Here is a 20804-nt window from a genome sequence, read left to right as displayed (position 1 = left end):
TCAAAATTAATTAAACCACATACTTAGCAAAGCTTCATTTTTCGATGCATGTACTCGCAACAGGGACAGCTGGATTGCAGTCGCTTCGCTTATATACGTCGTCAAAATTAAGAAAATATGAATTTAAGTAATTGGCAGCTGGATGGTAGGCGGCGAAGCTGTTGACAATGGGAGGTTTTTGCCTTCGGAAGAGAAGCAAATTGAAATTATAAGTGAAAAACATGCAGTGTGGTTTCTGTAATATATGCATTCGAGCATTAGCAGTACTATTTGCTTCGAATTAACAATTGATGCTACGTACTGATAACCTTAATTAAAAAGATATAATGTCAATCTTACAGGCTTATTATAATCAGGAAGTGACAAATTCACACACTTCTGAAAACACCCTCCCCATCCTCCATCCCAGTCATTGTATCATACAAAGGCTTATTCAACGTCTCCGGCAAATAAAATGCAAACATTCCACCCACAACCCCACACATGGCAAACACAGCAAACGGCAAACCCCCGCCCAAAACCACCACAAACGGGGCCAAAATCGCCCCCATTTGTGCGGCTTGTGTGGCACATCCAAGCGCTGCATTCCTCACCACAGTTGGAAACAACTCCGTGGTGTAAATAAAAAGCAAATTGTAAGTCCCCGCCATCCCAAAAATCCCCAAAATCCCGCACACCATCCTAACAACTTTCCACACCCCAACATTCCCCACCAAGCTCCCAAGAAAACAAAAAACCCCACTAAACCATAGTGTCCCAATTGCCAATGGCTTCCTTCCATACTTGTCCAGTAATATTGCTGTGATTGTGAAAGCTGGCATTTCCGCCACAGCATTGAGTAGCACATTGATGTAGAGGTTGGTTTCGAGGTTGACAACGTTCAAACTCAAACCATAGTACACAACCGAGCACAAGAAATTTATGGCCACAGCTAGGAATAACCGAATTCGAGTAACTGGAGACTTCATCACATCAATTAGAGAACCACTTATTGCTTCTTTGCTCTCCAATAGTTCCTTGTACGTTTGGTCATCCTCGTTTGTAATAGTAGTACTATTATCATTGCTTGCTTCTTCGTCTAGGGTTAGGACAACTCCCTCAGGAAGGTAGTTCTTGTTGGAGTTTGCAATTACGCGCATTAGTTTCATGGCTTCAGATATTCTTCCTCGTATGAGGTACCACCTTGGGGACTCAGAGACAAATGGTAGGACAACGATCAAGAATAGCAATGATGGGATTGAGGAGACAATGTAGAGCTCGCGCCATTGTGGGAAAATGTACGCAACACAAGAGAGGATTGCAATTCCTATTGAGAAGAAGTAGAATGTGGACATTCCTGCTGCACCACGCTTTGTAGGACCGACAGGTTCAGTGGCAAGGACGAAGGCACATAGACCAACCCCACCTGTGCTGAAGCCGGTGAGGAGGCGGAAGAGGACGTAGGTCCAGTAGTTTGGGGAGAATGCTGTTAGGCAACCGAAGATCGTATTCACAATGCAAACAACGGTTAGGGAGCCTTTTCTTCCTAAAAACGAGTCTGACAAATGCCCAAAGATTCCCGCACCTAAAATGAAAATACGTAAATATTAATCTTAGTAGCCAGTTAAAATATAATAGAAAAAAGAGAGTTCATTATCCAACATTAATTTACAATATTTGGTACATTGACTGAATTATACTAATAGTTTGTAATATCGACAATGTACCAAATGCTATATATTGGCACCTCTCTTACAGCCATTCACCACTTACATACACAATAAGTAGGTGTGATATCCACACACCCCATTTTACTTCTCACATACTTTTTTAATTTTCGGCCGTCGGATCGGATGAATTGAAGAAGATCAACAAACATAAATTATCAAAGGGTGTGTGAAAAGTAAAATAGAATGTGTGGATATCACACCTCCAATAAGTAACAAGTAGTACAACACAATCAAACCTGAAGAAAGAACCAAAAGAGAAATTTGGGCCCTATTACTTAACATGGACCTGGAAAATGATAAAGAGCACTAACCAAATTTCCTCTTCAATTTGGTTGCTCTTCTCCTTCTTCTTTTTATTTTTACTTTTTTAATACAATGATATATTTATACTAGAGGATTAAAGATTGTGCTAAATCATAATTTGGTACTAAATTTATCATTTACAAATTTCGAACTTAAAATCTTTTACTTACAAATAGAATAAAAATATTACTAAAATGTAGTAGAAGGTGTCATTTGATGCTCTAATTGTACATGATTCATGTGCATATAACTAGAATTAGTATGACTTACTAGCTATGATTTTATGATAGGATCAACGCATTACTACTGACCAAGGAATAATAGTGGCATGTGATGTCGACCTATATACTATTCTATATCGCCAGTTATTTGGGAACGCTTTGCACACATGCATGTAAAGGAACACAGATACATGCTACCTCTAGAATTATTGGCCTGCCGCTACGCTATTTGCAGGCTTCACCGGTTTGAAAGCATCTTTAACTCAATCATGTAACCCCATTGTCGCCAATTATTTTTTGTGGCGAATTAGCCCGTTAATGGGATAGTGTGCTCTCGTCTTTACGTCTAAGTTCCAATATTTCTTCGTAAATTAAAATATATTGTTTTGTTAGAGAAGAAAAAGGAAATTAAAGTCAAATGATTAATATTTGTTTTCTTTACTGGGTAGGTACTTACGCGAGATATAATCATTCGAAACTAGGGTTTTATTTTTCTTTTTGTTAGTCTAATGATATATTTTTACACTACAGAGAGGGAGAGTTCGGTTAAATTACACAATGAGTAACCAAATATGGTATCATATTTACCATCCACAAGATTCGAACCTAATACCTCTCATTTTCAATTAAAAAGAAATACTACCAGATTATAGTACTGAGTTATAAAACTAGGGTTTAGTTAAAGCCGAAAGAAGTGCTTTACAGGTAAGCTTGAACGGATGTACCCTCTATATGAAAAAAGCCTGCATTTGGATATACCTTCCACGTGAAAAAAGTTTGCTTTTTGTTTTTTTCGTTCGAAAAAAGCCTGCATTTTTGGATATGCCTTTGTATGTGGAAAAGTCTGAACTTTGTCCAAGACATTTGAGTTCACTTTTAGAAAAGCATGAACCCATCTCGAATCTTTTTCATTGTTTTTCCTTCTTATCTTTGCTCCGTTAGATAAAAGTGGCATCTCTCTTTAGTTTGTTAAATTCAGCTAGGACGTAATTATTGATTTTTCACTCCAACTTGTAACGAGTTGTCGACTTTTATGAACTTTAATTGTAGTCAATACACTCTTTCTGAATTTTTAAAATTGACTAATTTTTCTCTTGAACTTTAGTTTTAGCCTATTACTTTTTGAATTTTTAAATTAGCCAATATTTTTCTCTAAATTTTAGGTTTTATAATGTAAAAAGGTAATTTTATCCCTAATATGGACAACATATTGTAGGGAGGAGGAGGGGGGAGAGTTCGCCAATTATAAAAGTTCAGGGATAATTAGCTAAAATTAAAATTTAGGGGGGAGAAATTGGATAATTATAAAAGTTACAGAGGAAGAATCCATTAAAACTATAGTTCAGAGAGAAAATTGGCAGTTTCTTAAAAGTTCAAGTGAGAAATCGGCCAATACCTCAGATTAGATATGAACCCTTGGTTTTGTCTAATCTTTTCATATTTTCCCGTTTAATTCCATTATTTAAGCTAATTCCAAGAGTTTAGTTTACATATGTGCTTTTGTTTTATATTCTATGTTTGAGAATAAATTTTCATATCGGACATATGATAAAATAATATGTAATTAAATGATAGAATAAATGTTATATTCTATGTTTGAGAATAAATTTTCATATCGGACATATGATAGTAAAACTTCACACCTAATATTAGTATGTAGTTAAGTTGGAGTTAATATTGATGATGTTAGTGGTATACATGCTAAACCTAAAAAGAGTATAATTTTACCCAAATTCATCCAAAATATACTAAAAGGGAAGAGATCAAACTTGAGTGCGTGTTCTAGGCAACATGGGATATGTTTTGTTATAAGCACAAAGAATGAGAGAAAAATTGATTAGTTTGTTGTACAATATATATATTTACAACTAGTTATATTTTTCTGTTCTCTCGCAGAGTCATATTCTGCTAGCTGCTAGTGATAGTGATAGTGATAGTGATGACAAGACAAGCCTTCTAAAGTCCTGATTAAAAAGTGTAATTTGGACATATTAATCTAAGGATAATGCTAGCCGGAGTCGCCGATCTCGTGAATCTGCTTCAATTTAGTGCTCCTAGGGTTCCACTGTTACAAAAACTTAAGAAAATTGTAATTTAAAATTTTCAGTTCTCTTCTCCCTTGCACTATGAATTGGTAACCATGGTTGTCGATTTGCATATATCCATCGAAATATACTGGGCAAAACTAGGATTTGAATCTGTAAACCAAAGAAACAACCCAAGATCTGAATTTTGGAACTGAAAAAGTCGGGGGTCAATAGGCAATTTGAATTTGTCTCTCTCTTTTCCAAATTATTAATTTTTATATGGGTTTCTCACCACATCTTTTTTTTTCTCTAAATTTTTCCTTCGGAAATTTTTGGATATTAGATACATGTTCTTGAACCATGAATAATTTGTATATTTTGTGGACTATGAGTTAGTGGGTTTGCTTGATAAGTTTTTAATGGAGTTTTTATAAGTTAGGAGCCATGATCCTTTCATGGTTTGAGAGATACAACGGGAATTTTTTTACAGATATCTGGGTTTCATCCGCATGGAGATAAAGTGGGGCAAAGTACTAGTTACGTAATGCTTTTTGGTTTATTTTAATACAAAAATATTTATACGTTAGACTAAGTCATATAGGTTAGTCGTAATAATTTGACTAATTTCCTCACACAAATCCACAAATGGAAAAACATGAACTAGTCAAAGACAGATTACTACTATCTAATGGAATGGCTTAATCATTTAAAATGTCAACATGCATATATTCAAAATAAAACTATTTGTACCGTATTTACTGTCTGTAATATTCTTAATGTTCATTATATCTTCCTAATTCATGAAATTTTTTTGTTACAACATTACTGATTATTTTATGTGAGTTGATAGTCTTTTCTACCATCTATATAAAAAAAAATGTATATTCCATTTGTATGCTCGTTATATTCTTTGCACCTGTAAACATCTATCATCGACAAATTCGCTATCAAACAAGATGGACCAAAAACGTATTTAACTTTTCACAGTTGTAGAAGTTTATCTCATATGTTATATTATCCCGTGATTTTTTTAAAATTATAAACTAACAAAACAACAGATTAATTTGAGGGGGAGAGGAAGAGTAGGAAAACTGACCAATCATACAGCCGCCGAAGAACAAGGCCTGAGCCAGCCCAACCTTATACTTCTCCTCACAAACCAACCCCCATTCAGCAACGGTCGAGCTTCCAAGACCGCCGATCCACTCCCACGAACCCGGTTCGAGCCCGCAAACGGTCCTCGCCCTGGCATCGCAACCCGAACCAGATGCTCCATCCAAACACCGCCAAGCCGGTTCACGGTCTGCAAATATCATGACCATGGTGTGGAAGGCCTCCAGAGCCCAAGCCAAGCTGGTCAGCACAAAGTGCTTCATTTGGTACGGACCAAACTCCCCGCAATACTTTTGTAACATGTCGTCGATGCATAGTTTCTCTGATTCAGGCTCTCCGGCGGGTTTATTTGCATTGGAGAGCAGAGGTGACCGGAGCTCGGGGCTCTGATCGCCTCCCGAGTCAGATGACGATGATGATGAACGGGTGGGCATGTTATGAATTGACCTAATTAATTTCTTGTGTAAGAGGTGGTCGTGGTGGCGTTTCTCATGTCGAAGGTTTAAGAGGTGGTGGCTATATATATACTTGTGTTTTTCCTTGTCACCAGGAGCGTGATGCTTTTGGCTTGACACGTGGAGGGAACTCTAGCCGTCGATTTGTTTCCAAGCTTTTTTTACTCAAATGGGTTTTGCGAGAGAAGTATTTATATGACACAGGTAAACTGCCACCCAGACGTTTTGTACTAATTATATAATATGACGTGAAGATAAATTTACACTTCTCGTTATATTATTGTCCCAACTCCGCCTATGTAATTTTACATTGCCGGTCCCAAGCCCGGATAAAGGAGGAGGGGGAGGGCGTCAGGTAGTCGACAGCCGGCACTCCATGATCACGTCGAATCCTTATGAAAATGAATCCAGAACAAAATCGCGCTAAAGCTAGGGCGTCACCCGTAAGTGGCGCGCTGTGTGGCCCGAGCACAGTGATAAGTGAGCAAGGGTCGCTGTATCTCCATCGGCACCCGGATGCAGTGTTAAATGAGCAAGGGGGCCGTAGAAACTTCTTTTCGAACGACTCCACTCAAAGTTGTTTGGGAGCATATGCCCCTATCAACTTTACACGGGACACACAAAAGAAGTACTTTGATCCTATTAGACGGGGGAGGGTGAAGAAGCTAGGACAGAATGGTAGAGTTCAAGAGAGCAAAATGCGTTTAGGAACGTGGAATATAGGAACCTTAACGGGAAAATCTATGGAAGTAGTGGAAGTTATGGTGAGGAGAAGGATAAATATTATGTGCCTACAAGAAACTAAGTGGGTTGGTAGTAAGGCAAAGGATCTAGAAAACTCAGGGTTTAAACTTTGGTATTCGGGCACAAATAGAACGAGAAACGGTGTTGGCATCATCGTGGACAAGACCTTGACACAAGATGTTGTAGATGTCAAGAGGGTAGGAGATAGAATCATGGCAATCAAGATTGTAATAGGACAAGAACTTATCAATGTGATTAGTGCGTACGCACCTCAAGTAGGGTTGGATACGAGTACGAAGGAGAAATTTTGGGAAGACCTTGGAGACTTGGTGCAAGGAATTACTCAGACGGAGAAGTTATTTATAGGAGGAGATCTAAATGGACACGTGGGCAGGGAGACAGGCAACTATGGAGGTTTTCATGGTGGCCATGGTTTTGGAGAGAGAAACGAGGATGGGGAAGCTATCTTGGATTTTGCAATGGCATATGATCTCTTCTTAGCCAACACCTTCTTTAAGAAGAGAGAAGAACATGTGATCACCTACAAGAGTGGGTCGTCAAAAACACAAATAGATTTTCTTCTAATGAGGAAAGGGGATCGTATAACTTGTAAGGATTGCAAAGTTATACCAGGAGAGAGCGTGGCTAATCAACATCGCTTGTTGGTGATGGATGTACATATCAAAAGAGGGAGACAAAAGAACAAGACTTGGAAGTGCCCAAGGACTAGATGGTGGAATCTAAAAGAAGAAAAACAAGCCATTTTCAAAGAGAAGGTAATCACCCAATGTGTGTGGGATAGAGAGGGGGAAGCTAGCCAAATGTGGGATTCCATGGCTAGTTGTATCCGAAAAGTAGCAAAAGAGGTATTAGGAGAGTCCAAGGGCTTTGCCCCACACCAAAAGGAATCTTGGTGGTGGAATGAGGAGGTACAAACAAAGGTGAAGGCTAAGAAGGAATGTTGTAAAGCCTTATACAAGGAGAGGACCGATGAAAATGGTGAAAGGTATAGAAAAGCGAAGCAAGAGGCGAAGAAAGCGGTCAGAGAAGCTAAGTTAGCGGCTTACGACGATATGTATAAACGACTAGATACCAAAGAAGGAGAGTTGGATATCTATAAACTAGCTAGAGCAAGGGAAAAGAAGACAAGGGACCTAAACCAAGTGAGGTGCATCAAGGATGAGGATGGAAAGGTTCTTGCTACAGAGAACGCGGTTAAAGACAGATGGAGAGGTTATTTTCATAATCTTTTCAATGAAGGACATGAAAGGAGTGCTTCTTTAGGGGAGTTGAGTAACTCAGAAGAGTGTAGAAACTACTCCTTTTATCGTCGAATCCGGAAGGAAGAAGTGGTTGTAGCTTTGAAGAAGATGAAGCATAGAAAAGCAATAGGCCCAGACGATATACCAATCGAAGTGTGGAAAGTTTTGGGAGAGACAGGTATAACATGGCTCACTGTCCTTTTCAATAGGATTTTGAAAACGAAGAAGATGCCAAATGAGTGGCGAACGAGCACTTTGGTGCCTATCTACAAGAATAAGGGCGACGTACAAAATTGCATGAACTATAGGGGTATTAAGTTAATGAGTCATACAATGAAGCTCTGGGAGAGAGTCATTGAGCATAGATTGAGGCAAGAGACACGGGTTTCGGACAACCAATTCGGGTTCATGCTAGGGCGCTCAACCATGGAGGCAATCTATCTCTTACGAAGATTGATGGAAAGATATAGAGATGGGAAAAAGGATTTACACATGGTCTTTATAGATTTGGAAAAAGCGTATGATAGGGTCCCAAGAGACATTCTTTGGAGGATCTTAGAGAAGAAAGGAGTACGAGTAGCATATATCCAAGCTATAAAGGATATGTATGAAGGAGCAAAGACTGCCGTAAGAACTCATGAAGGACAAACCGAAAGCTTTCCCATAACTGTAGGATTACATCAAGGCTCATCCTTAAGTCCTTACCTTTTTGCGTTGGTAATGGATGAGTTAACAGGACATATTCAAGATGATATTCCTTGGTGTATGCTTTTCGCAGACGATATAGTGTTGATAGATGAAACTCAGGAAGGGGTAAATGCAAAGCTTAACCTTTGGAGAGAAGTGTTGGAATCTAAAGGTCTTCGCCTAAGCCGATCAAAGACAGAACATATGGAGTGCAAGTTCAGTGCAGATGGAGGCCAAAACGAGTTAGGGGTGAGGATCGGAGATCAAGAAATACCAAAGAGCGACCGTTTTCGTTACCTAGGATCTATCTTGCAAAAGAACGGAGAATTAGATGGAGATCTCAACCATAGAATACAAGCTGGATGGATGAAGTGGAAGAGTGCATCTGGCGTGTTGTGTGATCGCCGTATGTCACTGAAGCTCAAGGGAAAATTTTATAGGACGGCAATAAGGCCGGCGATACTGTATGGCACAGAATGTTGGGCGGTGAAGCATCAACACGTACACAAAATGGGTGTAGCGGAGATGAGGATGCTTCGTTGGATGTGTGGGCACACGAGAAAGGATAAGATTAGGAATGAGGATATCTGGGGTAAAGTAGGAGTAGCCGAAATTGAAGGAAAGATGAGAGAAAATCGGTTACGGTGGTTTGGACATGTGCAAAGAAGGCCTACTGACGCTCCGATTAGAAGATGCGACTATGGGACAGAGGTTCAGGGCCGAAGGGGTAGAGGAAGGCCAAGGAAAACTTTGGAAGAGACTCTAAGAAAAGACTTAGAGTACTTGGATCTAACGAAGGACATGACACAGGACCGAGCACAATGGCGTTCTAAGATTCATATAGCCGATCCCACTCAGTGACTTGGATTTTCCAAGTCTCCAACCGAGAAGTTTTCCTCACTCGAAAAATTAAGGGAACACTACCCCAACCTACATGCTCAACTCAGAAAGCTTCAACATACAAGCTTCAACAAAAGAAAATTCAAAGAACTTAGCGAAGAAGGCTTTGGTGTATTTAACACAATACGTTGAAATGAAGGAAAACTTATTTATTGATATCCCCGATAAGCTACAAATATGTACATATACATGAGTCAAAATAAACAAACAAGATGGAGCCTTCACAAAGGTTGCTTAGGAGAAGTCTCAGCAGTCGGTAGAGCCCCAGAAAGAGAAGGCATCGGAGGGGGATCATTCGGAGCCTCAGTACTGGACAGAACCCTAGAAGGAGGAGGCATCAGAGGTTGATCATTTGGAGCTTCATTACGCGGTACAGCCCCAGAAGACGAAGGCAATAAATGCCTTTGGAACAAACCCACAAATCTCTGATGATCAAGTAAAACCTGACCATCAGTTTCCTTCATCTGGTCAAGCTTCCTCTTCATGTTTGTAGCATAGTCATGTGCGAGCCGGTGCAACTGTTTATTCTCATGCTTGAGCCCTCTAATCTCCTGTTTGAGACTCATCACTTCGGCCGCCAATGATTCAACTTGGCGGGTTCGAGCAAATAGGCGTTGAGCCATATTAGACACAGAACCTGCACACTGAACACTGAGAGCCAATGAATCCTTAACAGCTAACTCATCAGACCGTTTGGAAAGTAGTCTGTTATCTTTGGGAGTGAGAAGGTTCCTGGCCACCACCGCAGCGGTCATATCATTCTTCATCACGGAATCCCCAACGGTAAGAGGACTAGTAGGGGAGACGAAGGATGGGCGCCATATGTTGTCTGGAGAAGGCGGGGCTACCTCTTCAACAAGGTTCAAGTCAAAACGACGGTCGGAGGGGCCAGACATTTTCAAAGGTATTGAAGAGAGAAGAGGTCGGACAAATCAAGATCTTAGAAGTGCAAGAATGGAGCTTCTACTGGTGGAGATTCAAGTGTGCTTTGGAACTTAATGCCAGCCCCTATAAAAAGCTGCACTCGACGGAGCTTCAGACATCGAAGAGGCGCCTGCTCAGAAATCGAAGAGGCGTTTGCTTTCTCAAAAGCTAGGCTGCTTAGAGACCACGAGAGTTGATCTCATAAATCGAAGAGGTGTTTGCTTTCTCAAAAGTTGGGCTGCTCAAAGACCACGAAAGCCGATCTCAGAAATCGAAGAGGCGCTCACTTCCTCAAAAGCTGGGCTCCTTAGAGACCACGAGGGCCGATCTCAGAAATCGAAGAGGCACCTACTTTTCCAGCCTTGTCAGCACCTGTCACACGCACACTCAGCTTTGCGGAAATTATGGGTATTCTGTCGAAGACTTCTGGGGAAGTAGAAAACACATGAATCTTACTGTCCAATCACCCACTTCCCACACGCAGCAATAGCTCATGGGTACCACAGATAACTTTGCCAAAGTTCTCTGCCAAAGTTGAGCACGTGAAGCTTGCAGCTCCCACTACATCGCTCTGACCAAGAAGGGTAAAAGAATAGCAAAGAAACAGCATTAACAAAGTTTAGACCCATAAATTTTGAAGGTCTAGCTACCATATTATTACCCACAAGGGTAAAGGAACAGTACCACTGTTGGATAATTGGAAAGTCCCTGTGTGTCAACCTCTGTGCCTTGTGGCAAGGTAGACTAGCAAACATGCCCAACCTTTACTCACATTCGAGAAAACACTCCCAATAAGATTGCTTCCTCCAAAATCGAAGAGGCACCGTCCTCCGAATCTCGAGAGCCAGACTCCCAACATGACTACTTTCTCAAAAATCGAAGAGAGGGTAAAGGAACAGTACCATTGCTGGATAATTGGAAAGTCCCTGTGTGTCAACCTCTGTGCTTCGTGGCAAGGTAGATTAGCAAACATGCCCAACCTTTACTCACATTCGAGAAAACACTCCCAACAAGATTGCTTGCTCCAAAAATCGAAGAGGCACCGCCCTCCGAATCTCGAGAGCCAGACTCCCAACATGATTACTTTCTCAAAAATCGAAGAGACACTGCTCCCCGAATCTCGAGAGCCAGACCCCCAGCATGATTGCTTTCTCAAAAATCGAAGAGGCATCGTTCTCCGAATCAATCGAAGAGGCGCTCGCTTTCTCAAAAGCTGGGCTGCTCAGAGACCACGAGGGCCGATCTCAGAAATCGAAGAGGCACCTTCTTTTCTAGCCTTGTCAGCACCTGTCACACGCACACTTAGCTTTGCGGAAATTATGGGCATTCTGTCGAAGACTTCTTGTGAAGTAGAAAGCACATGAATCTTACTGTTCAATCACCCACTTCCCACACGCAACAATAGCTCATGGGTACCACAGATAACTTTGTCAAAGTCTCTGCCAAAGTTGAGCACGTGAAGCTTGCAGCTCCCACTACATCGCTCTGACCAAGAAAGGTAAAAGAATAGCAAAGAAACAGCACTAACAAAGTTTAGACACATAAATTTTGAAGGTCTAGCTACCATATTATTACCCACAAGGGTAAAGGAACAGTACCACTGCTGGATAATTGGAAAGTCCCTGTGTGTCAACCTCCGTGCTTCGTGGCAAGGTAGACTAGCAAACATGCCCAACCTTTACTCACATCCGAGAAAACACTCCCAACAAGATTGCTTACTCCAAAATCGAAGAGGCACCGCCTTCCGAATCTCGAGAGCCAGACTCCCAACATGATTACTTTCTCAAAAATCGAAGAGACACTGCTCCCCGAATCTCGAGAGCCAGACCCCCACCATGATTGCTTTCTCAAAAATCGAAAAAGCATCGTTCTCCGAATCTCGAGAGCCAGATACCACATACCACTTTTTCAAAGTGCTCTGACAGAGTTAAAACATGTGAAGCTGGCAGCTCCCACTACCATGCTATGACCAAGCAGGGTAAAGGAATAGCATTACTACTTGTTGTTAGGGAGACTCCTATATATGTCGACCTCCATCCCCAACGGACAGGCAGACCTGCAAAAATGCTCAACCCTTCCTCATATCTGAGAGGGCACTCCCAACGAAGCCTTTCAAGATATTCAACTTTCTTTCCCCCCGATAATACCTTTGCAAACAAGCTATACTAGAGCAAGAATATCTCATATCATCAGGGTTAAAAGCAAGAGTATCTCATATCATGCTTTTTCCCTGTCTTTTCTTTTGGCCTTGTTTTTACCTGCAAGACAAGGAGAAAGAGAGCAATCAGTCAGCACTTGAAATCAAGCTCCCAGCCAGGAACTGACAGCCTGGAACCCCTTACCTGATTACTTACCTGGCATTGCTCTCGAGTACTCATCTTCAACATCTTATGTTGCCAGGGAAGATACCGCATCTGCTTGAGGAACAGATAGGGCAAGTGCGAAGGATACAAGGAAGCATGTGGAGACAAGCGTAACAGCACACGTGCCGATCCATCCATTACTCTGTCAAAAGCAAAAGTATCCCATATCAGCAGGGTCGAACGTACTCTAGATTTGATGGACTTGTTTTGACCCTCAAATTCTTCAGTCGGCCTTATACTCTTGAGGAAACCAGAAAACCCTCCAGCTCAGTTCAAGAATAAGCCTGTGGAAAGTTACTTCTTCAAAAGCAAAAGTATCCCATATCATCTCTTCTCATTTTTCTTCTCTTTATCCTTCATGCTGCTGCAAGATGGGGAGAAGGTGAACAATCAGCCGGAGCTCTGATTGCTTACCTTGTCTGTCACCTCTTTCAGCGAATCCCCTAGCTCGGCGACTTGGGGGACTCCTACTACATGGTTTGTATCGCGCTTGACCAAGCCTGAAACTACAAGTAAGCTTCAAGTGAAATTGATACATTACCTTGTGCATCTCCACCAGTTAAAGATACCACCCCTGGATGGAGGAAGAGTACTTCCAGAGAAGCTGCCACATCTACCTATGAGACAGATAAGGCAAGTCAAGATGATACCACACTCCGATACTTAGAAGTTTCGTGATTACGAGATCATTCTCCCACAATATTTCCTAATGTCATTTGTACTCTAATGTCATTTGTACTAAATCATTCACTTGTACTCACTAAAGGAGAGCTTGAACCTATGTACTTGTGTAAACCCTTCACAATTAATGAGAACTCTTCTATTCCGTGGACGTAGCCAATCTGGGTGAACCACGTACATCTTGTGTTTGCTTTCCTATCTCTATCCATTTATATACTTATCCACACTAATGACCGGAGCAATTTAGCGAAGATCACAAAAAGCGACCGTTTTCGCTACCTAGGATCTATCTTACAAGAGAACGGAGAATTAGATGGAGATCTCAACCATAGAATACGAGCTGGATGGATGAAGTGTAAGAGTGCATCCAGCATTGTTGTGTGACCGTCGTAGGCCACTGAAGCTCAGGAGAAAATTTTATAAGACGGCAATAAGGCCAGCGATGTTGTATGGCACAGAATGTTGGGCGGTGAAACATCAACACGTACACAAAATGGGTGTAGCAGAGATGAGGATGCTTCGTGGGATGTGTGGGCACACGAGAAAGGATAAGATTGAGAATGAGGATATCCGAGGTAAAGTAGGAGTAGCCGAAATTGAAGGAAAGATGAGAGAAAATCGGTTCCGGTGATTTGGACATGTGCAAAGAAGGCCGACTGACGCTCCGGTTCGAAGATGTGACTACGGGACAGAGGTTCAGGGCCAAAGGGGTAGAGGAAGACCTAGGAAAATTTTGGAAGAGACTCTAAGAAAAGGCTTAGAGTACTTGGATCTAACGGAGGACATAACACAAAACCGAGCGCAATGGCGTTCTAGGATTCATATAGCCGACCCCACTTAGTGGGAAAAGGCTTTGTTGTTGTTGTTGTTGTTGTTATATTATTGTCCCGAAATATTATTGTAATGGTGTAAGTTTCTCTCTTATGTAGGGCTTAGGGGTGGCCTGGCAAGATTAGGGAATGCTGTTAGGATCTCTTTCCTTGGCATTACCCCATTTGTCATGAAAGTAATTACTATTCTTTTGTTCGTGATAAATCACTATCTCAAGGACAGAGGTCGGTGTGAGTCACAAAGGGTTCATTAGGTTCATAGCCCAAATGCTGAAAATGTGAAGCTGTAGCTAAAACGCCTGAAGTCGTGTGAAAGAAAGAAAAGAAGAAGAGAGGGATTTTGCACCTTGGGTTTTTGCTTTAAGCTTTCCCACTGGGATTCCTCTACTACAATTTGTTCCCCAGTACTCTTAACATGTTGATTCGATTGTTCATAACTCATTTGTTTATTTTATACGAAAGATCTTGATGGAGCCGAATATGGATATGTTAAAACGCTTTTAAGCACTGAACCGCAATTTTTTTACAAAATTTCTTAAACTTGCGACAAGAAATACAGAGTATTAAAATAAAAGAACAATGAAGAATGAGAAAGATGAAGAACTAGAAAGAAAGTTTACACAGAAATGAAGCTTCTGTATTTTTGAGAAAAATGACTAACTAATTACATTTGTGAGTTATAGTTCTAATTATAAGTTGGCCTAACTCTTAATTTCTTGTGTAAGAGGTGGTGGTGGCGGCGTTTCTCATGTCGAAGGTTTAAGAGGTGGTGGCTAAATTGCTATACATATAAGCTTGTGTTTTCCTTGTCACTAGGAGCGTGATGCTTTTGGTTTGATACGTGGAGGGAATTCCAGCAGTTGGTTTGTTAGATCAAGGTTTATGACTCAAATGGGTTTTGTAGGATAAATACTTTTATGATGCATAATAGATTATCATTTCGCCGTTTCGTACCAATTATATAATGCCACATGAAAATATACAACAACAACAACAACAAAGCCTTTTCCCACTAAGTGGGGTCGGCTATATGAATCCTAGAACGCCATTGCGCTCGGTTTTGTGTCATGTCATCCGTTAGATCCAAGTACTCTAAGTCTTTTCTTAGGGTCTCTTCCAAAGTTTTCCTAGGTCTTCCTCTACCCCTTCGGCCCTGAACCTCTGTCCCGTGGTCACATCTTCGAACCGGAGCGTCAATAGGCCTTCTTTGCACATGTCCAAACCACCGTAACCGATTTTCCCTCCTCTTTCCTTCAATTTCGGCTACTCCTACTTTACCTCGGATATCCTCATTCCTAATCTTATCCTTTCTCGTGTGCCCACACATCCAACGAAGCATCCTCATCTCCACTACACCTACGTGTTGATGCTTCACCGCCCAACATTCTATGCCATACAGCATTGCCGGCCTTATTGCCGTCCTATAAAATTTTCCCTTGAGCTTCAGTGGCCTACGACGGTCACACAACACGCCGGATGCACTCTTCCACTTCATCCATCCAGCTTGTATTCTATGGGTGAGATCTCCATCAAATTCTCCGTTCTTTTGCAAGGTAGATCCTAGGTAGCAAAAACGGTCGCTCTTTGGTATTTCCTGATCTCCGATCCTCACCCCTAACTCATTTTGGCCTCCGTTTGCACTGAACTTGCACTCCATATATTTTGTCTTTGATCGGCTTAGGCGAGGACCTTTAGATTCCAACAATTCTCTCCAAAGGTTAAGCTTCACGTTTACCCCTTCCTGCGTTTCATCTATCAACACTATATCGTTTGCGAAAAGCATACACCAAAGAATATCATCTTAAATATTAAGTTTGTGATATTCGCTAGATTGTTTCGGTCATTAGTGTGGATAAGTATGTAAATGGATAGAGACAGGAAGCAAACACAAGATGTACGTGGTTCACCCAGATTGGCTACGTCCACAGAGTAAATGAGTTCTCATTAATTGTGAAGGGTTTACACAGTATATAGGTTCAAGCTCTCCTTTAGTGAGTACAAGTGAATGATTTAGTACAAATGGCATTAGAAAATATTGTGGAAGAATGATCTCGTAATCACGAAACTTTTAAGTACCGAAGTGTGGTATCGTCTTCACTTGCCTTATCTGTCTCATAGGTAGATGTGGCATCTTCTTTGGAAGTACTCTTCCTCCCTCCAGGGGTGGTATCTTTAACTGGTGGAGATGCACAAGGTAATATATCAATTTCACTTGACGCTTACTTGTAGTTTCAGGCTTGGTCAAGCGCGATACAAACCATGTAGTAGGAGTCCCCCCAAGTCGCCGAGCTAGGGGATATGCTGAAAGAGGTGACAGACAAGGTAAGCAATCAGAGCTCCAAGCAATCAGTCCCAGATCAGAAATTTGATTTCGAGTTCCGGCTGATTGTTATCCTTCTCCTTATCTTGCAGGTAGCATGAAGGATAAAGAGAAGAAAAGGAGAAAATGTGATATGAGATATTTTTGCTTTTAAAGAAGTAACTTTCCACATGCTTATTCTTGAACTGGGCTGGAGGGTTTTCTTGTTTCCGCCAGAGTATAAGGCCGACTGAAGAATTTGAGGGTCAAAACAAGTCCATCAAATCTAGAGTACGTTCGACCTTGCTGATATGAGATACTTTTGCTGTTGACAAAGTAGTGGATGTATCGGCACGTGTTCTGTTGCGCTTGTCTCCACATGCTTCCTTGTATCCTTCTCACTTGCCATATTTGTTCCTCAGGCAGATGTGGTATCTTCTCGGGAAGCATAAGATGTTGAAGATGAGTACTCGAGAGCAATGGGGTTCCAGGCAGTCAGTTCCAGATTGGAAGCTTGATTCCAAGTGCTGACTGATTGCTCTCTTTCTCCTTGTCTTGCAGGTAAGAACAAGGCCAAAGGAAAAGACAGGGAAAAAGCATGATATGGGATACTCTTGCTTTTAACCCTGATGATATGAGATATTCTTGTTCTAGTATAGCTTGTTTGCAAAGGTATTCTCGGGGGGAAAGAAAGCTGAGTATTTCGAGAGGCTTCGTTGGGAGTGCCCTATCAGATATGAGGAAGGGTTGAGCATTTTTGCAGGTCTGCCTGTCCGTTGAGGATGGAGGTCGACATATATAGGAGTCTCCCTAACAAGGAGTAATACTATTCTTTTACCCTGCTTGGTCATAGCACGGTAGTGGGAGCTGTCAACTTCACGTGTTTTAACTCTGTCAGAGCCCTTTGAAAAAGTGGTCTGTGGTATCTGGAAAGCTGATGTTACGTGTGAAGATTACAGACAAGCTTTATCCAAAGAGATCTGGCTCTCGAAGTTGAGAAAGCGGTGTGAGGATTACAGACAAGCTTTATCTAAGGGGCTCTCGAAGTTGAGAAAGCGGTGCCTCTTAGGTTTTCGAACAAGCAATCCTGTCGGGGATCTGTCTCTTGAGATTCGGAGAACGGTGCCTCTTCAATTTTTGAGAAAGCAATCCTGCTAGGAGTCTGGCTCTCGAGATTCGGAGAGCGGTGTCTCGTCGCTTTTTGAGAAAGTAATCATGTTGGGAGTCTGGCTCTCGAGATTCGGAGGACGGTGCCTCTTCGATCTTGAAGCAAGCAATCTTGTTGGGAGTGTTTTCTCGAATGTGAGTAAAGGTTAGGCCTGTTTGCTGGTCTACCTTGCCACGGAGCACAGAGGTTGACCCACAGGGACTTTCCAATTATCCAGCAATGGTCATGTTCCTTTACCCTTGTGGGTAATAATATGGTAGCTAGACCTTCAAAATTTATGTGTCTAAACTTTGTTAGTGTTGTTTCTTTGCTATTCTTTTACCCTTCTTGGTCATAACAATGTAATGGGAGCTGCAAGCTTCACGTGTCTAAACTTTGTCAGAGATTTTTGGCAAAGTTATCTGTGGTACCCGTGAGCTAATGTTGCGTGTGGAAAGTGAATGATTGAACAGTAACATTCACGTGCTTTCTACTTCACTAGAAATCTTCGACAGAATGCTCGTAATTTCCGCAAAGTTGAGTGTGCATGTGACAGGTGCTGACAAGGCTAAAAAAGCAGGTGCCTCTTCGATTTCTGAGATCGGCCCTCGTGGTCTCTGAGCAGCCCAGCTTTTGAGAAAGCAAGCGCCTCTTCGATTTCTGAGATCGACCTTCGTGGTCTTTGAGCAGCCCAGCTTTTGAGAAAGCAAACGCTTTTTCGATTTCTGAGCAGGCGCCTCTTCGATTTCTGAATCTCAATTGAGTGCGGATTTTTATAGAGGCTGGTATTAAGTTCCAAAGCACACTTGAATCTCTACCAGTAAAAGCTCCCTTTCTTGCATTTCTAAGATCTTGATTTGTCCGACCTCTTTTCTCTTCAACACCTTTGAAAATGTCTGGCCCCTCCGACCGTCGTTTTAACTTGAACCTTGTTTAAGAGGCAGCCACGCCTTCTCCAGACAACATATGGCACCCATCCTTCTTATCCCTTAGTGGTCCTCTTACCGTTGGGGATTCCATGATGAAGAATGATATGACCGCTGCGGTGGTGGCCAGGAACCTTCTCACTCCCAAAGATAACAGACTACTTTCCAAACGGTCTGATGAGTTGGCTGTTAAGGATTCTCTGGCTCTCAGTGTTTAGTGTGCAGGTTCTGTGTCTAATATGGCCCAACGCCTATTTGCTCGAACCCGCCAAGTTGAATCATTGGCGGCTGAAGTGATGAGTCTCAAACAGGAGATTAGAGGGCTCAAGCATGAGAATAAACAGTTGCACCGGCTCGCTCATGACTATGCTACAAACATGAAGAGGAAGCTTGACCAGATGAAGGAATCTGATGGTCAGATTTTACATGATCATCAGAGGTTTGTGGGTTTGTTCCAAAGGAATTTATTGCCTTCGTCTTCTAGGGCTGTACCGCGTAATGAAGCTCCAAATGATCAACCTCCGATGCCTCCTCCTTCTAGGGTGCTGTCCAGTACTGAGGCTCCGAATGATCCCCCTCCAGTGCCTTCTCTTTCTGGGGCTCTGCCGACTGCTGAGACTTCTCCTAAGCAACCTTTGTGAAGGCTCCCTCTTGTTTGTTTATTTTGACTCGTGTATATGTACATATTTGTAACTTCTTAGAGATATCAATAAATAAGCTTTGTTTCATTTCAAAGTATTGTGTTAAATACACCAAAGCCTTCTTCACTAAGTTTTTTGAATTTTTCTTTTGTTGAAGCTTGTATGTTGAAGCTTTGTGAGTGGAGCATGTAGGTTGAGGTAGTGTTCCCTTAATTTTCCGAGTGGGGAAAACTTCTCGATTAGAGACATGAAAAATCCAAGTCACTGAGTCGGGTCGGCTATATGAATCTTAGAACGCCATTGTGCTCGATCATGTGTCATGTTCTCTGTTAGATCCAAGTACTCTAAGTTTTTTCTTAGAGTCTCTTCCAAAGTTTTCCTAGGTCTTCCTCTACCCCTTTGGCCTTGAACCTCTGTCCCGTAGTCGCATCTTCTAACCGGAGCGTCAGTAGGCCTTCTTTGCACATGTCCAAACCACCGTAACCGATTTTCTCTCAGTTTTCCTTCAATTTCGGCTACTCCTACTTTACCTCGGATATCCTCATTCCTAATCTTATCATTTCTCGTGTGCCCACACATCCAACGAAGCATCCTCATCTCCGCTACACCCATTTTGTTTACGTGTTGGTGCTTCACCGCCCAACATTCTGTGCCATACAGCATCGCCGGCCTTATTGCCGTCCTATAAAATTTTCCCTTAAGCTTCAGTGGCATACGACGATCACACAACACGTCGGATGCACTCTTCCACTTCATCCATCCAGCTTGTATTCTATGGTTGAGATCTTCATCAAATTCTCCGTTCTTTTGCAAGATAGATCCTAGGTAGCGAAAACGGTCGCTCTTTGGTATTTCCTGATCTCTGATCCTCACCCCTAACTCATTTTGGCCTCCATTTGCACTGAACTTGCACTCCATATATTCTGTCTTTGATCGGCTTAGGCGAAGACCTTTAGATTCCAACACTTCTCTCCAAAGGTTAAGCTTCGCATTTACCCCTTCCTGAGTTTAATCTATCAATACTATATCATCTGCGAAAAGCATACACCAAGGAATATCATCTTGAATATGTCCTGTTCACTCATCCATTACCAACGCAAAAAGGTAAGGACTTAAGGATGAGCCTTGATGTAATCCTACAGTTATGGGGAAGCTTTCGGTTTGTCCTTCATGAGTTCTTACGGTAGTCTTTGCTCCTTCATACATATCCTTTATAGCTTGGATATATGCTACTCGTACTCCTTTCTTCTCTAAAATCCTCCAAAGAATGTCTCTTGGGACCCTATCATACACTTTTTCCAAATCTATAAAGACCATGTGTAAATCCTTTTTCCCATCTCTATATCTTTCTATCAATCTTCGTAAGAGATAGATTGCCTTCATGGTTGAGCGCCCTGGCATGAACCCGAATTGGTTGTCCGAAACTCGTGTCTCTTGCCTCAATCTATGCTCAATGACTCTCTCCCATAGTTTCATTGTATGACTCATTAGCTTAATACCCCTATAGTTCATGCAATTTTGTACGTCGCCCTTATTCTTGTAAATAGGCACCAAGGTGCTCTTTCGCCACTC

General features: G+C 41.8%; 2 protein-coding genes across 2 annotated transcripts; both read right to left on the bottom strand.

Annotated features, from left to right (window-relative positions):
- Window positions 1-287: 287 nt before the first annotated feature.
- LOC126616058 (organic cation/carnitine transporter 4-like) lies at window positions 288-5887 on the bottom strand. Its single transcript, XM_050284018.1, has 2 exons — window positions 5357-5887; window positions 288-1564 (listed from the first exon to the last, which is right to left on the bottom strand). Exons 1-2 carry the CDS (start codon window positions 5805-5807, stop codon window positions 369-371), a joined length of 1647 nt encoding a protein of 548 aa, XP_050139975.1. The 5' UTR covers window positions 5808-5887; the 3' UTR covers window positions 288-368.
- Window positions 5888-15197: 9310 nt separating this feature from the next.
- On the bottom strand, window positions 15198-20225 carry LOC126616062 (uncharacterized). The gene is made up of 2 exons (XM_050284024.1): window positions 20047-20225; window positions 15198-15772 (listed from the first exon to the last, which is right to left on the bottom strand). The coding sequence occupies exons 1-2, from the start codon at window positions 20148-20150 to the stop codon at window positions 15232-15234; spliced, it is 645 nt and encodes a 214-aa protein (XP_050139981.1). The 5' UTR covers window positions 20151-20225; the 3' UTR covers window positions 15198-15231.
- Window positions 20226-20804: the final 579 nt, after the last annotated feature.

This window comes from Malus sylvestris, chromosome 3 (assembly GCF_916048215.2).
Source record: "Malus sylvestris chromosome 3, drMalSylv7.2, whole genome shotgun sequence".
In the NCBI taxonomy this organism is placed as follows: domain Eukaryota; kingdom Viridiplantae; phylum Streptophyta; class Magnoliopsida; order Rosales; family Rosaceae; genus Malus; species Malus sylvestris.
Note: the sequence above shows the minus strand (reverse complement) of the source record. Positions and strands in the feature narration are given on the sequence as shown.

Excerpts from the sequence above, each read along its gene's own strand:
- LOC126616058 (XM_050284018.1), bottom strand. The coding sequence starts at position 5,807 with ATGCCCACCCGTTCATCATCATCGTCATCTGACTCGGGAGGCGATCAG. Across the intron at positions 1,565-5,356 it reads CTTCGGCGGCTGTATGATTG|GTGCGGGAATCTTTGGGCAT; the intron begins GTCAGTTTTCCT and ends TTTTCATTTTAG.
- LOC126616062 (XM_050284024.1), bottom strand. The coding sequence starts at position 20,150 with ATGGAGTGCAAGTTCAGTGCAAATGGAGGCCAAAATGAGTTAGGGGTG. Across the intron at positions 15,773-20,046 it reads TTTCGCTACCTAGGATCTAT|CTTGCAAAAGAACGGAGAAT; the intron begins CTTGCAAAAGAA and ends CCTAGGATCTAC.